The sequence below is a fragment of the Monodon monoceros genome, unplaced genomic scaffold (genome assembly GCF_005190385.1).
Source record: "Monodon monoceros isolate NGI ecotype Baffin Bay Population unplaced genomic scaffold, NGI_Narwhal_1 Super_Scaffold_22, whole genome shotgun sequence".
Classification (NCBI taxonomy): domain Eukaryota; kingdom Metazoa; phylum Chordata; class Mammalia; order Artiodactyla; family Monodontidae; genus Monodon; species Monodon monoceros.
The window spans coordinates 108,709,299-108,728,080 of record NW_021703779.1 but is presented as its reverse complement, the minus strand read 5'-3'; the positions used below and the strand labels follow the sequence as shown (position 1 = coordinate 108,728,080).

The 18,782-nt window shown below is 54.3% G+C and overlaps 1 protein-coding gene across 7 annotated transcripts in view; it reads left to right on the top strand.

The window, feature by feature from the left end:
• Positions 1-18,782, top strand: part of ELF4 (E74 like ETS transcription factor 4) — a 46,906-nt gene that overhangs the window by 22,584 nt on the left and 5,540 nt on the right. For 6 of the 7 annotated variants that reach the window (XM_029240369.1, XM_029240366.1, XM_029240373.1 and 3 more), the window contains exons 2-8: positions 10,006-10,280; positions 14,194-14,365; positions 14,780-14,872; positions 16,236-16,427; positions 17,276-17,359; positions 17,436-17,628; positions 18,313-18,690. In XM_029240369.1, coding sequence (XP_029096202.1) covers positions 10,209-10,280; positions 14,194-14,365; positions 14,780-14,872; positions 16,236-16,427; positions 17,276-17,359; positions 17,436-17,628; positions 18,313-18,690 — 1,184 coding nt within the window. In that variant the 5' untranslated portion in view covers positions 10,006-10,208. Of the gene's footprint in view, positions 1-1,809; positions 2,167-10,005; positions 10,281-14,193; positions 14,366-14,779; positions 14,873-16,235; positions 16,428-17,275; positions 17,360-17,435; positions 17,629-18,312; positions 18,691-18,782 lie in introns of those variants that run through there. The other variant, XM_029240368.1, reaches the window with a different exon arrangement.

The window sequence follows — 18,782 nt, the reverse complement described above, 5'->3', positions numbered from 1 at the left end:
GCTCCGCCCAGTCAGGTGTGCTTTCCAAACACGTGCCACCAGCTTTGAGTTGGGCTTGTAACCAAACCCTGTCCCTGGGTTTGCACTGCAGATGTAGGGAGGGGCTGGCAGGAGCCCGGGTGCACATCCAGATGTTGTCTCTGAGGCTTCCTTGGCATCCTCCATATCAGCTGTGAAGCAGTATTTACTCCAACTTGCGGGGTGGAGCGGGCACGCCCCTCAGGGGCGATGGGGCTCTATCACAGGGGCGCTGGGTCTTTTTGGCTCTGGAGGCATGGAGGGAGGGGAGAGAGGGCGAAGCCAGACTGTTCTATTGACAGGAGGCCTGGCTGGTCAGGGCTCTTAGCCAAAAGCACAAGAAGATGACCTCTCAGAGCCGGGAGAGGTATCCAGACCATCTTCCCATCCATTTTCGTTGGCCCATTCAGACCATCATTTCTAGGGGTCCCCTTACCCTTAGCTTCGCTCACTGCTACTTGAACCTCATGGAACACTATTACCACAGGGGGCCAAGGTGGTTGTGTCTATCCACTATTAGGACCCCATCCCAGGCACCAAGGCTTCTAGAACCATCATCATGTACTTCTAACCTGTCTTCAGGGGGACTGACAACTGGGCAGAGGTGCAGAGCCTCAGGCTACTACTGCTCCTCTGACCTATTGCCTTGGGAAGGCCTGGCAGAGCTTCCGGTCACCTGCCCGGATCCCTCACGGGCCCACAGCCCCACTGCTAGGAGCCCCACCTTGCAAAGGCAACTGGGAGGTATTTACAAGTAGAAGTCACCACACCAAATCAGCAGCGGCTGTGGAACGTGATAGCTTCCTGTTCCATCACCCAGAAAATGCCACTACCCTTGACCCGCATGTAATAGAATACTTTGCTCTCCATTGTCGCCTCTGTCCATCGGCGCTAGGGACAAAATCATGCAAAGTTTTGACGTGCCATTGATTTCAGTGTCACCTGCTGCTCCGAATTAACCACCATGGTTGGCCTGGTTTCCCCAGGCTCTCTCGCTTCAACCCGTCTCTCCATCTGAAGCCACCCAGGGCTGGTCCTCAGCCCAGGCAGAACTGACCTCAGCATTTACAGCCCACTCGTTCACCCAGCAGGCTCACTGTGCTCTCCAAGGTGATCGCTAGGTGAGGTGATGAGCTCACGTGTACTCACCTGCTAACGGGAGAGGGTTTGTGGAGACAGTCCCATCTCCCTCCCAGGTCCCGGCTCCCCCAGCCCAAGCAGGCTGGCAGAGGAGCTGCTGGGGCGTCCCCTTGTGTAGACAGCTGTCTCCTCAGCCTTCCTGTGAGGGATCCTCCCCACTCACCCACAGGGCCCCTCCCCTCTCTGCACTCTCTGACCTGTGTGGGGCAGGGGCGGGGCTGGGAGGGCCCGCAGGCCCTGAAGGGGAAACTGCTGAAACCCCTGGGACAGGAAGTGGCAGAGAGGGGCTGTTTCCTCTGGCAGAGCAGGGGTGCGGGGAGGGCTGGCCCTATCTCCTGCTCCACTGCCTGTCTGCTGTGGGCCCTGGGAGGCCGAGGAGAGCCGAGAGCCCTTCTTTCCCTGCCTCCACCCCACCCCGCAAAATGGAGGCTCCTGGACCACCGGGGGGGGGGGGGGGGGGCGGTGCTTCCTCAGAGGAGGCCATGTTCATTTTGCCGGAAGAGGAGTTCGGAGAGAAGGGCAGACAGGTCAGCAGAAGGGAAGGGTCGGGAGGGGCAAGTGAGTATAAGTGAGGGGGCCCACAATGGTAGGGAAAGCCACAGCTGGGCAGGGGAACCTTCTGTAAGGTCCTGTTCTGAGAGAAAACGATCAGAATACTATGCCTGCTCAAAACTGTGAGTTGGAAATGCAGCAGGTTGCTGAGTCTCTAAATTGTAGGGCTGGAAAGGGCCTGAGGCCTTCCAGGCCAACCCCCCTCGCTGTGCAGCTGAGGAAACGGAGGCCCACAAAGCAAAAGTGACTTGCTCAAGGTCACACCGTGGGCAGAGCCAGGGCCAGAACTTTCTGATGAAAGTTACCAGTTTGTACTTGATGTTCCACGCCTCCCTCCAGGCACCTGTGAGTCTCCGTGACATTCTTCTACGAAAGGAGCTTGAATTTATTCACTCTGAAGGGGAGTGAAGCCTTTGGTCCAGGAGTCAGCAAACTTTTCCTGCAAAGGACCACATAGTAAGTAGTTTAGCCTTTGCGGCCCATGTGAACTCTTGTCACAGCAACTCAACTTACGATGCAGAACCACCACAGACAATACGTAAACAAATGCATGTAGCTGCATTCCAATAAAACTTTCTTTGTGCACACTGAAATTTGGACTTCATATAATTCTCCTGTGGCAGGAAATATTGTTCTTTTGATTTTTTTCCCCAATCCTTAAAAAAATACAAAAACCGTCCTTAGCTCACTGGCCACACAAGAAGACGGTGGGCTGGATTTGGCACATGGGCCATAGTTTGCAGACCCCCTGCTTTAATGTAAGTCAAGCTAAGGTATTAAGAAGAGGAGAAGGAGGAGGAGATATATCAGGTGAGGAGGAAGCAGGTAAAGCTTTGTAAAGGAGGTGACATTTGCTTCAGATCTTGAACACCGTGTGGGAATTGGCGCCGCAGAAATTGGGGAAGGGCATATCAGGCCTAGGGGACAGTGTGAACAAAGACGCAGAGGTGGGGAAGTCATTGCGAATGTTAAATGTGTTCTGCACATGTGTGGCCTCATTGTTATTTGCCAGCCCTGGGTCTTTGGCTGCTGTCTGTTCTCACCAAAGGAAAGGGTTGGCTTTTTTGAGGATGCCGGAGAGACAATGAGGAGGGGAGAAAGAAAGGTCACCTGGGAGTCACGGCAACTAGCTGTGTGACCTTGAGCAAGTCACTTCTCGTTCCTCGAGAACTCGGTGTCTGCAGCTGGATGACAGGAAGGATGGATGCCATGATCTTTCAGGTCCCTTTTAACTTTTGACATCCTGAGACTGAGTCAAGGAGAGGCTTTCAGCTATGTGGGGGAGGGGAGGGAGGAGCCCCCGCGAGCTCCCGGTGACATCGGGGCTGAAGGTGCCCTCCCTGTCTGCCCAGCCCGGCCTGTAGGCTCTTTCCACCTCATGCTTTCTCGAGCCCGCCTCTCTGTGCAGGGGACGCTGGACTGCCCCTTGCTTTTCCTTGGCTGGAAAGTAGCCAGTAGGGGAAGGGGGTATTTGGAAGGGGCACCAAGAGCCAAGCAGGTCTCAAACCCCGCGACACCCCTCCCACCTGGGGGAGCCCCAGATCCCAGAAGGGAGCCTCTGCATTCGTTTCTAGGACACATGCTGGCAGGGGCCTAGACAAAGAACACTGTCCCTTCAATAAAAGTTATCTGACTTAATATCCTTTTGGTGCCCAGCCACAGATTGCCCCAGCTTCTAAAAAACCCACTAATAAATTTAATTAGTCTCTGGTCAGTGTGTCTGTCCCCCACCCACCCCCCGTGGAAGCAGGCAGGCCTTACTGGGGGCAGGGGTGGGGGTGGAGTGTGTGCCATTCGAAGCATTTTCATTCAGCACATGCAGCTTTCTGCTACAGTGTCCAGAATGCCAGCCTCGCCAGGCCAGGCCTGCTCCTCTGGCCACTGAAGGCCTGTCGAGGCCCCACCCGCCAGGGTGTGTGTGTGCGTGTGCGTGTGCGTGTGTGGGTGTGTGTGTTTGTGTTTAGCAAAAAGACTGTCTGGGCCCTCTTTTTTCCACCATTAATCCTGGATTTTTCAAGATAATCCCAACTTCAAAATGTCCAAACTGAGCTCATGTTCTTGCCATATTTCCTGCCCCAGTCACTCTATCTTTTACAATTCTCACAGCAAGAACAGGTTGCAATCTTGGGGTCTCTGCAATTACTGTATGACCCTGTACTCTGTCATTTTATTCCTTCAGGGTGGCCCTGGGATTCACCTCCTTGGCTCCAGGTGCCCCACCTGGTCCCCTTCCATCTCTTCCACTCATGCACTCAGAACAAACTGATCTTCCTTGGGAACTGCTTGCTTTATGCCCCTCCCTTGCTCAAGAATCAACAGTAACTCCCAGTTGCCTTCCAGATCAAGTTCAAATTCCACCACCTGGTGAATTGAGGCCTATGCACTTATCCCCCTGATTTCCCTGGCCCCCCAGCCAGTCCCACCTCCTCCCCATAGTCAGACTGGTTTCCGCTCTCCACCATGTTTGATGATTGTTGGTTATGTCCCCCCTCAGCCTCCATTTCATCCCACCACTCCATTTCCCTTTCTTCCTGTCCATCTAGGTAAAGATATCCTGAATGCTTAATGCATGACCTCAGCCAAAGAGACACGGATCTGACCAGGAAATCTAAAAACACACTTAGGGGGTAACACAGGGCTCTCACCTACATTGACCTGCTGGCCTTCCACAGCAATCCCATGAGCTAGGGAGGATGGCCTCGTTTCCCGGAGGAAGAGGGTGACCTGCCTAAGCCCCAAGGCAAAGCTGGGTCCTCTCGCTGGGAAGCCCGTGCCCTTACAGTCTGCAGGGACTTCTGGGGTCTTCTAGGCTGTGGCTGGCAGCGCACCCCGCTGGGGTTCAGTAGCTGGCCTGGATTTGGCTTTGCCCGCTTTCCCGCAGCATGTTCTCCCCATCACTGACTTGTTCTTCGCTTCCCGGGAGCGCTTCGTGCCCCTCTGCCTCCTGCTGGTCCCTGGAGCTCCGGAGATGAGGGTGTGGTGGCTGCAGGCACCTCCAGGGGGCGCTCTTTTGACTTTCTCAGGCCAGGCCCCTGGGAGTCAGGACAGCTGGGGAAATAGGTTCCCTTTGTCATAGCCCTCCCCCCACCCCACTGGGGCTTCTTCAGTGCTCTTCTTGCCACATAACCACAGCCCAGAGGGCTGGGGCTGGGTGGAGGTGGTGAGGACAGGGGACTGGGAGCGCTCCTTCAACCACAGCCGCCTGTCCCTCCCTACAGGGCACCCATCCCAGGAGAGGAGCCAGCCCCTTCCAAGCCAACAACTGGAAGCCTGCAGCCCACCCTACCTATGTTCTAGAGCCATGGGGGGGCATCCAGGAGCTTAATGGGGTCCCCAGCCCCCTTGCTCTCTGGGAGGTCACCTGGAACTCATCATCTGAATGAGTGTGTTTTAATTTTCAAAGCACTTTCCCACCACCATCTTCATTCACCCGAGACTCCCTGGTGAGCAGCTGCTAGGCCTGGATTCCCCTCAGCCCTCACCCATCTTAAGGATGACAGAAACCACAGCCCAGAAAGATGGCTGACTTTTCCGGGGTCACACCTCTTGTTGGGTCTCCTGGAGAAAGAGGAGCAGACGTCTCTGTGCCTGCGACCTGCAGCCCTGACCCCTCCTCCAGTGCGCCAGCTCCGGCGGGAAAGTAGGGGCAGGCCTGGAGCTGAGAAAGGGCAGGGGCAGTTGGAGAGGAGCTCTGGGCCTGCCTTACCATCAGAGCTGTGACAAACCATACACGGGAATCAGGCAGTGACCGAGGGCCAAGGAAGGAAACTGGGTTTCTTGTAAATAAGCGCAGAGAAACCCCAACCAACAGAGCTTGCAAAACCTTTATTTTTTTCCCTCCCTCTTCCTGATTTCATCTCAAATGGAGGGAGTGGTAAGAAGGCAGGAATAGAGGAGAAGAAGCTGACAAAATAGCTGTGGCCAGGGCCCCTTCGCTGGGCATCTGTTCAAGGAGGGGGGTCTAGCTGGCTGCTTGGAGTCCAGCTCTAGTTGGACCAAGGTTGTGCAGGAGTCCCACACTTGGCTTACTTCTGCTACGTCCATGGCTACAGACTGGACCCCCGAGTCTGGCCCTCTGCCTCTTAAATACACGCCACTGGTCATGTGGTGCAGTGTGCAAGTGTGCTGCTTGATGACTATTGGAGGAGGGGCTGTTTTTAAGTAGAGGGTACAGCTGTTCCTGGGGTAGTTTCCATTTTGTTTGTGGTTGTGGGGGAGGGGTGTTGAGGGAGTGGGAAATGGCATGAAGGAAATTGTCACTTCCTTTCCAGAGAATTCCAGAAAGGTTTCAGGGAGGACGGGGTATTTCAGGAGTGAGAGCTGGCTGCGAGAGGGTGAGGAACTGGAGAAACTCTGCTCTGTGGGCCCAGCTGACCATCTGGCCCCCATGTTTGCCGGCGTGTGTGAAAATGCCACGGGTGTTATTAGTGATTCTGTGAGAGCCATTGGCTCAGCCGAACGGGTGTAGATTTAAACTTGCTCCACGGAGACTGTGGACGTGGCTTTCACATAGGGGCTGTTTCCTGTAGGGGAGGCCCACATGGGTGGGTGCTGGACACCGCTTGACATGTTCCAGTGACAGCCCCAGAAAGGGTCTGTACGTCTGAAGGGGGCCCAGCTGTGATGACGCAGGAACAGCCCAAACCACTTCTGTTTTGCTATTTTGGTTTTGAAATGCAATCACCACCACAGAGAACCAGAGGTGTGTGTTTGCAGGCCGGGGGTGTGGGCACCCTCGCTTTCTTGCTCCCTCCTGTGGCGTGCGCGCACATGCGCGTGCACACACACAGGCCGGGGGCCATATGCTCTCACAAAGTCTTTGCTTTCAGCCCAAGTAGGACAGGCCCTGGGAGCCAGGGATACTGCAGTGGCCTCAAAGGGAGTGGAGCTCTTGCCACCCTGGGAGTGGACTTTGACTGGAGCCAGCTGTGAGCTTTGCAATGATGGGGCGGGGTGGGAGGAACTCAGCACCGGTTACTAAGGGTAACCAGGTGCCCGATTCCTTGAGCCAAGTGTCCTTGTGGACCTTCCTAGCCCCCCACTCACCCATGAGGCGGTGTCCAGGGCTCTAGGCCAGTGAATGTGTGTCCCAGGGCGTCTGTAAGGACGCCAGGGAGGGGAGCCCCTGTGCGGGCCTCCCCGGCCTCCAGCAGGGCGGGCCTTCTTGTGCTGGTGGCTTCTTTGGTTTCAGGTTCCTGGGAGAGGGAGGTTATTTTGAGGGACTTGGGGGAGAGTGAGTGAACATGCAAATGAGCCTCTCCCCACCTCTCACTTTCAAATCCTCAAACATCTGAAGGGGGAAGGGTGAAACCTTCTGGACTGGAAGGTTCCATGGGGGTGAGGGGAGACTTTTCTTAGCTTCCCACCCCCACCCCACACACCTCTTCACCTTAACTTCAGGCTAGAGCTCTCGGGCAGAACGAGAAACCAGGATCAGCCTTGGGTGCTGGGTGCAGCCTCACAATAGTCACAATTCTGGGCCGTTGGGACCTGCACCAACCAAGTCCTGAATTTGGATATTTAGACACGCTGATACCTAAAGAAGGCAATTGGATTCGTCTCCATCTTGTATTTCAAACCTCTCCTTTTTGCCTTGATGGCCAAGGGTTCCGTCCAATCCAGTGCGGAGCTGCCTTCCCTCTCCCACCACCCCCCTAGGAGAGCGGGCCTGGCGGGGGCTCACCCCAAGGACCCATGGGCCACGTACACATTCTGCTACTGGCATTCTTCTCCTGGGAAGCAAGAGGACTTTGAGTTTTCCGTGTGTGGGGCCGGGAGGCCATGGCGGCCCTCTCGCCAGCAGAACCCTGGGCCCCGCCCCGGCCCACTTCACCACAGCCAGCTTCTGCCAGCCGGCATCGGCTTGGTGCGCTGCCAGTATTAGCTCGGGCTTGTCATTCTCACAAAGGCAGGCCTGGCGGAGGAGGAACCGACGACTGAGCTTGTGGCTGTGCTGGCCCAGACAGGACCAGAGCCCTTTGACACACAGAGGCTCTCACGCACATATCCCCACACCCTGCACATATGTATATCTACAGTGTGTTTGCATACCCACAGCAAACCCCCTCCCGAGCTCCCCTCATTGTAAATTACAGTGCAGAAATACACAGATGTAACACACACAGAGTGCACACGTTTCTCTCTCTCCTGTAAGCTAGAGCACGTGACACCCACCCCACACCCAGTGTACGCATGGGGGTATACTTATTGCCCAGAAAACACACCTCACTGGTACTAGCTGACCAGTACCATTCATTCATGTGTTCGTTCCACAAACATACATTGAGCGCCTGCTACATGCCCAGCACCGTGCAAGGTGCTTAAAGTTTCATCCATGCCCTCAGTGAAGCCACGTTCTAATGGGGGAGGTAAGGGAGGTGCACAGAACTGTGAAGAGAAGCCAAACTGATGAGCAAACCTGGAAGGAAAGGCCATGGCGGAATGACCTCGGAGGAGAGAGGGGCAGACACAGGAGTTTCATGTTTAGACAAAGTGGGATTAGGTGAAAGTGATCGCCTTTCATTTGATTAGTATGAGAATGCTTCCTGGGGGCAGACGGCTGGCCTGTGGGAGGGCGGGAGCTGCGGAATGCGGGCCTTGGGGCACTTTAGCTGGGGGAGACAGACCTTCCAAGCATAAATGGCCCTGGGAGGCTTCTCCAGGAGGCCACAGGCTCCCGGGTCACGTGCAGGTGGGCGGGGGGGGGGGGGGGGGGGGGGTGGTGGTGGAAAGCCGTGCTAGCAGGGCTCAGCCTCTCATTCACCCAAAGGGAAAATAAGACCTGCCACGTTGACTTGAGAGACTTCTCAAAGTTTTTGCTTGGGGGTGGGTGGAAAGGTGTGGGGGGGGGCGGAGCCAGCCCTGTGGGCTAACGGAAAGGAAGTGGAAGAGGCCTGGGTGTCTCCTGTGGGGGAGAGTGCTCATCAGGGAGGTCACCCGTGATATCCCCCTCCCTTTCCTCCCCTTTGTCCCTCTCTGAAGTTCCTCCTTACTTTACGGGCCAGGAGAAGGTTTTGCCACCCTGACACAGCCAAAGGAGTGTCGAGGAGCTGGGGGTCAAGTGTGTCGCTCCTCCTATGGTGCGTGGAGCCAGTTCTTCAGACGCTTATGGTTGAACCAGGCTGTTCGTAGACCTGCCACACCTACACACACGCGGGTACCACGCAGAGCAGAACCCTCGGGGCCAAAGCCGTGCTACCTGAGTGTTCGGGCTGGAGATGCTGACCGCGCTGGAGGGAGGGGCGTGGGAGGGGAGCCAGGGCTCTGGGAGGCAGGCCTGGGTGCTGCGCAGACGCCTAGAGAAGGGCAGCAAGCACAGGAAACAATCAGAGGCCCGGGTGCCATGTGAGCACCTGAGGTACAGACTGTGAGTGCCACAGAGGACAGATGTGTGGACTGCAGCAGACAGATCTCCTGGAAGAGGGGGGCCCTGAGCTGGCCCTGGATGATGGGGAAGGTCCCCTGCGCCCTTCCCCCAGCTGCGGCTCTCCTCGCCGGTTCCCAGGGTGACAGTTCAGTCTTGAAACTGAAAGCAAAGCTAAACCAAGAGCACAAGCCACATACGGCACAGAGGCCATCATCTCTGGCGGGCGGCGGCGGTGGCTGGGTGGTGACGAGAGCGCAGGACATGCGGCCCACCTGTCCCTCTGTCTCCAGGCTCTCTGGAGGCGTGGTTGAGTCTGAGAGTCCCATCCCCTCAAGCAGGGTCAGGCTGTCACTGGCCCTGACAACACAACCCCTACAGTGAGACGTGACTTCCACTGTGGACTCTGCCCTTCAGAACTCAGTGGCCTCTACTCCCAAGGCAAACCGAGCCAGGCAGAGCCTAGAAGACCATCCTGTGCGCCCAAATGTCCCTGCCCCAAGTCTCGCACGCAGATTCTTTCCCCAGCCAAGGGTACTGTAGGGATTCTTCATGCTCCATCCATGAGGCCAGATGGGCTGCCCCTGGCTTCCCCTGTGGCCGCATCCTGGGGATTAATCTTCAGAGTGGAGAGAGCCCGAACTCCCGCTATCTCTCACCTTCTCCAGAGGGCGTGGGAAGGGAGGGAGGCCAGCTCAGGTGCAGATGCTGGTGACCCAGACTGGCATCGAGGCTCAGCCTCTTCCCTCTCAAGGCGACTCAATTAACTTTCTCTTCTTCCTTCTTTCCTTACCTGCCTCCTTTTCTTTTCCCTCCCCCTTCTGCTCCCACTGTCCTCCACTTTTGGCTATCCCTCTTTTGGCAGTCTGTCCTAGGAACAGAGCTCAAGGAAGGTGACTTACTCACTGCCCCCATCTCTCCCTTCTCTGTAGGTCGCTCCTGCGCTTGGCCCAGCCCAGCATGCAGCCTTGAACCTGGCTTAGGCCACCACCTACTCCAGCTCTCTACAACCCCTATTTTACCGTGGCTCGTGGTGTGGGCTCTAGGCTCCAAGGTACAGCATCTCTTCATTTAGGAAACCCCACGCCTCCAGAGGGCCCTGCGGATCCTGCAGTCAGCTCTCTGAGAAGACAGCATGGCTATTACTCTGCAGCCCAGTGACCTGATCTTTGAGTTTGCAAGCAACGGAATGGATGACATCCACCAGGTATGGCCCCAGAGAACAGAACCTGGTCAGCCAGCGCAGACAATCAGATAGACACAGAGAGGCAGGCAGACAGCCAGTGAGCTGGCCGACCAGCCAGCTAGCCAGAAAGCAAATATTGTTGTTGTTGTTTTAATGTATATTTTATTTATTCATTTATGTATGTTTATTTTTGGCTGCGTCGGGTCTTAGTTGCGGCACACGGGATATTCGTTGCGGCATGCAGGATCTTTTGTTGTGGTGCGCGGGTTCTTCGTTGCAGCGCTTGGACTTCTCTCTAGTTGTGGCATGCGGGTTTTCTCTCTCTAGATGAGGCATGCGGGCTCAGTAGTTGTGGCACGCGGTCTTAGTTGCCCCCGCAGCACGTGGGATCTTAGTTCCCTGACCAGGGATCAAACCCGCATCCCCTGCATTGGAAGGCAGATTCTTTACAGCTGGACCACCAGGGAAGTCCCAGTCAGCAAATATTGATCAAGCACCTACTAGGTTCAGGACATAGGGGCTGCTTGCCAGCCAGACTGTGCACCAACGCGTCCCATGCGGCCAGGCAGTAGTCATCGTGTGGTCATTTAGTGAGCTGGTTTTGCCCACGTGCAATTACAGGGCACGCATAGTTCCCAAGCCAGCCAAGCATCTGCTAAGTACACTAGCTGAACTGTCGGTCAGCAACGGGCTGAATGCACAAGTGTACGCTGACCTCCATGTGCATTTTTGGCCACTGTGCTTCACCTCCAGTGTCACAGTGAGAAAGGTGCTGGGACAACCACATAGCGGGACTGAGAACTGCCAGCTGGCACCGCAGGGTCCAGTCCAACCCCCAGCACCTTCAGACTCACGTCTCTAGCCCGGTGGATGAGCCCTTCCATAACCGTCTTTTCAGCCTCGATCTAAGGATTCAGGATAAACTGGAGATAGGTTCCTCTGGTGGGAGGAAATTGGAAAACAGGACAGGATTCTGGCACTCAGGCCCCCACTGCTCCATACCTTGCCTGGCACTAGGGTACTTACATGTACCCGTTGGATGGTGTCCTGGCACACTCATCCCTACCCTCCACTACCCTCCTTCCACACACTGGAGAAGAAGAGGCAGCCAGGTCCGGTAGAAGGAATGGAAGATTAGAAGTCCAAAGCCCTGGGTTCTGATCCCAGTGTGGCCACAGTGTCACCTGGGCAAGTCCTGTCCGCGACCCTATCTGGCTGCCATCTCCCCATCTTCACCAAGAGGAGTCCAGCTGGATTATCTCCAAGGGCACCCCAGCCTAATTCTGATGCTGTCTATCTCAGATCCCTGTGAGGATGGGAAACTTTGTCCAATCTCTAGTGACCTACCAAAGGCTGCCCCCTAGTGGGCTTGGAGTACATGGTACTTTCTGTCCAGCTAGGTCTTAACCTAAAGTTGCTCAGTTTTATCCAGCATCTCTGGCGTGCCTAACCTCCTGGACGAAGGGAAGAAAAATCTAACTCTACCTCGGTTCTCAACTCCGCTAGTCACTTTTTAACTTGTTTCTAGTCCACTCAGCAATTATTTCTGTTCTTCATAAAGGCTGCTCTTCACCGAAGCTGTTCTTCCCTCCCAACCCCACGCCTGCCCCTCCACCCTCAGCAGACAGCCTCTCCTCCAATCCACAGAGAAGCTCAAACCCAAGGACGCCCTCACTTTCCCTCCCTTCTCCCTCTTAGCAATAACATCACCTGTTCCTATTTCCTTTCCTCCGGCCTGGGACAAAGAAGTGACCCTCTTCCTTCCAAGGGTAACACCTACCCCGGTGCTTAATCTCTTCTCTCCTGCCGCCTTCAAGACCTCACACCATCCATCACCTCCTCTCTCTCTTGTACCTTTCAGACCTCCCACACCTTTCTCCTCAACCTAGAACATTTTCATGTCTCCCCAACCCTAAAAGAAACCCTTTCCTCCCTTCTGCCCGCCTCCTCCAACATACCACCTTCTTAGGTCTGTTCTTCTCCCCAGTGTAGTCTCCACCCTCTGGGTTTACTTTTTCACCTCCCTTCTCTCACTCTTTTTAGGAAACAATTTTTGTTGCAAAGTATACTGTGAATACAAAAGAGGTAACATATAATGGAAAAGAATCTGAAAAAGAACATATATGTGTGTGTATATGTGTGTGTATGTATGTATAACTGCATCACTTTGCTGTACACTTGAAACTAACACAACATTGTAAATTAACTATACTTCAATTTTAAAAATGAATGCAAAAGAGTGCATAAATTATATATATATATATATTTATTTAAAGAATAACTATAAAGTGAACACGCATTAACTCACCACCCAGGCTAAGAAATAAAACGTTACTTGTCTCCTAGAAGCCCCTGATGCCTAAAGCACCTAATGAGAACCTACTGTATGCCAGACCCTGTTCTAAGTGCTTTATCTACATTGATCTGTTTAAAAACCCTATGGGGTCAATAATATGACCGCCCCAGTTTTATAAAGGAGGAAACCGATGCACGGAAAGGTTAGGTAACTTGCGCAAGATCACACTGCTCGTAAATAGCAGAGTTTGGTTTCAAACCCAGGTAGTCTGGCTCTAGATCAGCACAGTCCAATAGAATTTTCTGAGATGCTAGAAATGCTCTAGATTTGCGCTGTCCAGTGTGGGGCCATGTGGCTATGGAGCACTTGAACTATGGCTGGTGCAACTGAAGAACTGAAATTTTAATCTTGAAAAAATGTACACAGTCACCGGTGGCTAGTGGCTATGGTACTGGACTGGTAGCTCTAGACTCTGTGGCCTTAATCACTACGCCCACCTGCCTGCCTCCCTCTGTCCGTCCTCCCTGAGATCTGTTGTAATGTGTTTTGGGACCCTAGCACTCCCCTGAAACTGCTCTAGCCAGGTGACTGCCCAGCGGCCAAACCCAAAGCCAGGATCTTATTCTTCTGGATCCTTCAGGAACATTAGGCAGAACTGAGCATTCTCATTCTTTTTTTCATGAAGAAAGAATTAACAGACTCATGAAAGAAAATTTGGAAAATACAGACAAGTAGAAAAGAAAAAAATCACCCAAAGTCCCACAACCAGAATATAATTATTATGAACATCCTGGTATATTTCCTTCTATTCGTCATTTTTAAAAAACACTTGTGATTGCACTCATTTTTTAAATTTAGCTTTGTTTGATTTTAGAACAACTATGTCCTCTGGGGGTCAAATTCTCATCCCAATAATTTTATCCACTCCCAGGGATGAGCTCTTGGATACATATTTTTGACTCCCTGAGGTATCTCCATTTTAAGTATCTCAGTGGTACCTCCAACTCACCATATTCAGACACTTTCTCCCTTATCTTTCTCCAAAAACCTACTCCTCGTCATTCTGGGTTCCCCCTTAACAAGAGCAGTATCCCCATGCACCCACTGAATCAAACTGGAAATCAGAACCCTCTCCCCCATCCAGGCAGGGACTAGGCCCTTACCTTCCTACCTCTATAATGCCTCTGTTCTTCTGTCTTCATTCCTACTCTCATCACCACAGACTGAGCCCTAAGATGTTCACAATCTGAGCCCCTAACCCTGGTACCCAACCCTGAGCGTAGGCTGAGTCCCTCGCCCTTTTTTGCCATTGACGAATCCTTTCCCACTGGCTTCAGAATGAGCTTTATCCTTCTCATAGACTGAGCACTAACCCTGTTCACCGATTAACCCATAACCACGACCAGTTAGAACTGTCTGCCCCTGGTTGAGTGCAGCTGGTACAGAGTTAACCCATCTCTATTCATTAAGGACCCACTCAAAGCATCACCTAGTGAGGCTGGACCCAGAGCAATGTCATGCCCTACAAAGGACAGCCCCTGAGGGGTCCAAGAATTAGGAATTGCAAGAAGGGTCAGTACGGAGGGCTTCCTGGGAGAGGCGGGTGAGCCCTGAACCAGATCCCTCTCTTTTCCGTAGCTGGAAGACCCCTCAGTGTTCCCAGCTGTGATCGTGGAGCAGGTCCCCTACCCCGAATTACTGCATCTGTACTCAGGCCTGGAGCTGGACGACGTTCACAATGGCATCATAACAGACGGGACCTTGTGCATGACTCAGGATCAGATCCTGGAGGGTAGTTTTTTGCTGGCAGGTCTGTTTCCTTCCTGGGCAGAGAAGGTGTGGAGGAGAAAGGGGTTCTGTCTTCAGGGAACAGTAGTCCACAATGGCTTCTAGTGACCCCACGCAGCCAAGGTCAAGGCCCCCAACAGTTGGAAATTAGATGGGGTGATTAGGATAAGCAGGAGGTAGTACCACTTCAGAGAGGAGGAAACCACCTAAATGGATTCATGATCTCCTGAGATGGAGCGGGACAGTGAGGGGAGACCAGCTGGGATGGGTGTAGAGAAAGGTGGAGAATCAGGGTGGGAGGCGCGCTGGTCCCCTCCCGGCTGCCCCCGGGCTCCTTAGCTCCATTCTCTGAGCTGGCCCTGGTTGTAGCTGCATCCACTGCCCTATGCCCTGAGGGAACTTTTCTTCTCCCCCATATCATGGAACCCGGCACCAGATGACAATGAAGCAACCTCGCAAACCATGTCAACCACTGAAGTCTTGCTGAACGTCGAGTCTCCCAATGACATCCTGGATGAGAAGCAGATCTGTAAGTTTGAACCCTGGCGCCTTAAGTTGAAGCAACACAAAATTCCCTTAAAAATATCACATCCGTGTATTAGATTCTCAGGGACATGTGTGCGCACCCACACCCACCCATATACACGTGCACATGCTCTTTGGCTGTGACTGGAATGGGAAGGGCAGGAAGGCACTGGAGACAAGCAAAGATGGCCAGGGTGACTGTTTGGGTTTTTTTTTTTTTCTAGTTTTTCAATTATGGTAAAATACACATAACATAACATGGACCACCTGAACCATTTTTCAGTGTGCAGGTCCGTGGTATTAAGTACATTTGTTATGTTGTGCAGCCGCCACCATCCTCTCCAGAACACTTGCCACCTTGTAAAACTGAAAGTCTGTCCCCATGAAACACTAACTCCCCATTTCCCCTTCCCCTCAGCCCCTGGCCACCACCACTCTACTTTCTGTGTCAATGAATTCGACTCCTCTAGGGACCTCAGATAAGTAGAAGCTTACAGTACTTGTTTTGGAGGGACTGGCTCATTTCACTTATGTAATGTCCTCAAGGTCCATCCATGTATAGCATGTGTCAGAATTTCCTTCCTTTTTAAGGCTGAATACTATTGGCCAGGGTAACTTCAGGCCCCTCTGCTGTCTTGCTGAGCTCCCAGGAAGACTGTGCAGGGTGTGGCCTCTTCATCCCTTCACTATTCTGGGAGGTTGGCCCCTACCTCCCCCGATGGCCCCCGAGGCAGGCTTCTCCCTCAGCGCCCCCCACGCACTTGCCGTGACTCCACAGGAGGATTCCTGGCCCCAACTGCCCCTTCCCAAGGAAGCACTGGGATACAGTGGGGGAAAGGAAGCCCTGAAGCTGCAAATTCTGAATCCTAGCATTCCTAATCCCGACTCTGTCACTAATATTCATTCAGGATTCAACAGATATTTTCTGAGTGCCTGCATGTACCAGGCATGTGTGACCAGCTTGCTGTGTGAACTTGGGCACATGCTCTGCCATCTCTGGGTCTCAGTTTCCTCACCAGAAAAGCAGAGGAATTGGGCTAAATGATGTCTAAGGCTCCTTCCGGTTGTGAAATGAGTAGATGACTAAATCAAGGTGGCCCTTTTCCTTGGGTGTCACCTGGAGCTTCCCCACCACCAGCAGTGCGCTATAAACGTGGCCGCCGTGATTGGGGCCAGCTCGTGCCCACAGCTCTGCAGATGTTTCCTCTCCTAGTGTTGTGAGACACGGGAGGCATTTTCAGGTGTATCCTGTGTCTGGGGCCGTGGGGAATGGCGCCTCGCCCCGCCCCGCCAGGAGCCCCTTGTTCTCTTGAGCACTGGGAGACCATGCCCTGGGCCGCACCCACCTCAGGCCTTTCTTCTTGCAGTCAGCACCTCCGAAGTGCTTCCAGACCCGGACCCTGCTCCAGCCGTCACTCTGCCCAGCTACCTGTTTCCTGTCTCTGAGCCCGACGCCCTGAACAGGGCTGGTGACACTGGTGGCCAGGAGGAGTGCTGTCTGGAGGAGAAGGTCCCCAGAGAAGAAAGTACCAAGAAGACTGGAAAATCAAAGAAGAGACGTAAGAGAGAGAAGGGGGGGGAGGAGAGGGAGAGTGTTCCTTTAGGGGGGTGGGCAGTAGGAGGGGCTCAGGGAGACCATAAGTAGGGGTGAGTGTCGGGGTGAGGTTCACAGACACATTTAAGAGAACAGCTCTCCGGTGTGGCGGGATGGACAGAAAGTCCTCCCTTCTGGAAAGACGGGCCCCATCAGGTGGCCTGCCCAAAGCCTGACATTTCCCAGGCCACCCCCATCTGCCCAGCAGATATGTAAACTCTTAAAAACCCAATGATCCCCATGGGTTGAATCAGACACCAGGCTTGGCGCCCTGGCCAGTCCCTGGCCCTCTGGGGGCCTCTGCCTCAACCCGTGCTCTTATCTTCCCTCTCGGAGCTTACGGAGCCGAGACCATGTATGGGAGAGGACTTTGGGCTTTCCCAAGCCCCAGTGTTATTGATTTACTCAGGCGATGGCTGGTTGATACTGCCGTGTCCGTGCGGCAACCAAACCCTGGTGCCACAGTTACCCACACCACAGTCACGCCTTTAGGCTGCCTTTTTGTTTCAAAAATTAGGCGAGGCAGATTCTGATCTTCTAAAGGTGGCGCATCGGTAAGCACTCCATTGCCCACACAGGAGCAGTGTTCTGCTCTACCTTTGGGGCCTGAAAATGAGGGCTGGCCATTGGGCAGGTGCGGGCACCTGAAGGCTGTGCCTGTGGAGAGTGACCCGGGCCTCCCGACCTGCCTCTGCCTTGTCTGCCTCATCACCCTAACTTGGTGAGCGCTTGGGCCCTCCCTCCCAGGAGCCGCCCTTCAGCGCTCACCCTGGCTGGGCTCAGCCTCACCCTGCTCCCACCATCCCCCCACAGTCCGGAAGACCAAGGGCAACCGCAGTACCTCACCCGTCACTGACCCCAGCATCCCCATTCGGAAGAAATCGAAGGATGGCAAAGGTACGGCGGGGAGGCAGGTGAGGCGGGTAGGGAGCCGGGGGGCCTGGGCGCCCCCTCACCGCCTGCCACTCTGCAGGCAGCACCATCTACCTGTGGGAGTTCCTCCTCGCACTTCTGCAAGACCGGAACACCTGCCCCAAGTACATCAAGTGGACCCAGCGAGAGAAAGGCATCTTCAAGCTGGTGGATTCCAAAGCGGTGTCCAAGCTGTGGGGGAAGCAGAAGAACAAGCCTGACATGAACTATGAGACGATGGGACGGGCACTAAGGTAGGAGCCACTGCCCTGAGGAGTCACCAAGCTCTTCCTTCTGCCCAAGGAGTCCCGTCGCTAAGGGGCCTCCAATTTTCCCTGAAAAGACTGGGCTCTGGGTGGTGTGTAAGTGCCTCGCTCCTGTGGCCTGGGTCACCGGGACGCTCTTCCGAGGAGGGAATTCCTGTGACTCTCCCGTTTGCTTGCCCCCCAGCCCATTTCCCAGGTCCCGCCTGGGAGGGACAGTCCCCTTCCTCTTGCATTTCTGTCCTAGCCTTTTTTTCTTTTTAGAGCAGAAAGAGAACTTTAGGGCCCCCCATCCCCAAGAAGGGCTTCCTTCATATTCTGCAAGCTAGGGGTCCAGGAAGATGGGCCTGACTTACCCACGGTCGGTCTCTCAGGTTGGGGGACTGCTGAACCCCCATCATCCACCCCTCCCATCCTTCACTCACCCCCGTCCTCTGCCCCAAAGCAGGATGGGGGTCAGCATTTGAAATCCCTGCTTGTGGACCCTTTGAGTCATCAGGGGGGAGATATCAGAAATTTCATAAAAGCCTTCCAAGTCCGAGAGTTGGCCCTACCCCTTCCCTTGCCCTTGGGCTCCTGTCTGGCTCCCCGACCAGCCTCCACCTCGTGCGCACCCTGCCCGGGAGGGTGGTGTGTCCCTGGCTCACCCCCCACTTTCTGTCCCGTGTCCCACAGATATTACTACCAAAGAGGCATCCTTGCCAAAGTGGAAGGGCAGAGGCTGGTGTACCAGTTTAAGGAGATGCCCAAGGACCTGGTGGTGATTGAAGACGAGGATGAGAGAAGTGAAGTCCCAGCCACATCCCCTCAGGCCTCCACTCCCTCCACCTCGTCCAGCAGCACCACCCGGCGAGCCAGCTCCAGGGTATCATCCAGAGCTGCCCCGCATGGCAAGGGCGCCACTTCCTGGGAAAAGCCAAAGGTTCAGCACGTTGGTCTACAGCCATCTGCGAGTCTGGAATCGGGACTGTCTCTAGACGAGGAGATCCCCACTACCTCCACTGTGCTTGTCTCTCCACCAGAGAGCCAGGCCAAACGCACCAAAGCTGTGAGGTAAGTGCACCCAGGTCGTTCCAAGTCTTCCCATAGTACCTCGTGATGGGGAGCGTTTTCAGCTTCTTGCAAAGCTTCGCTCTCTCTCGGGT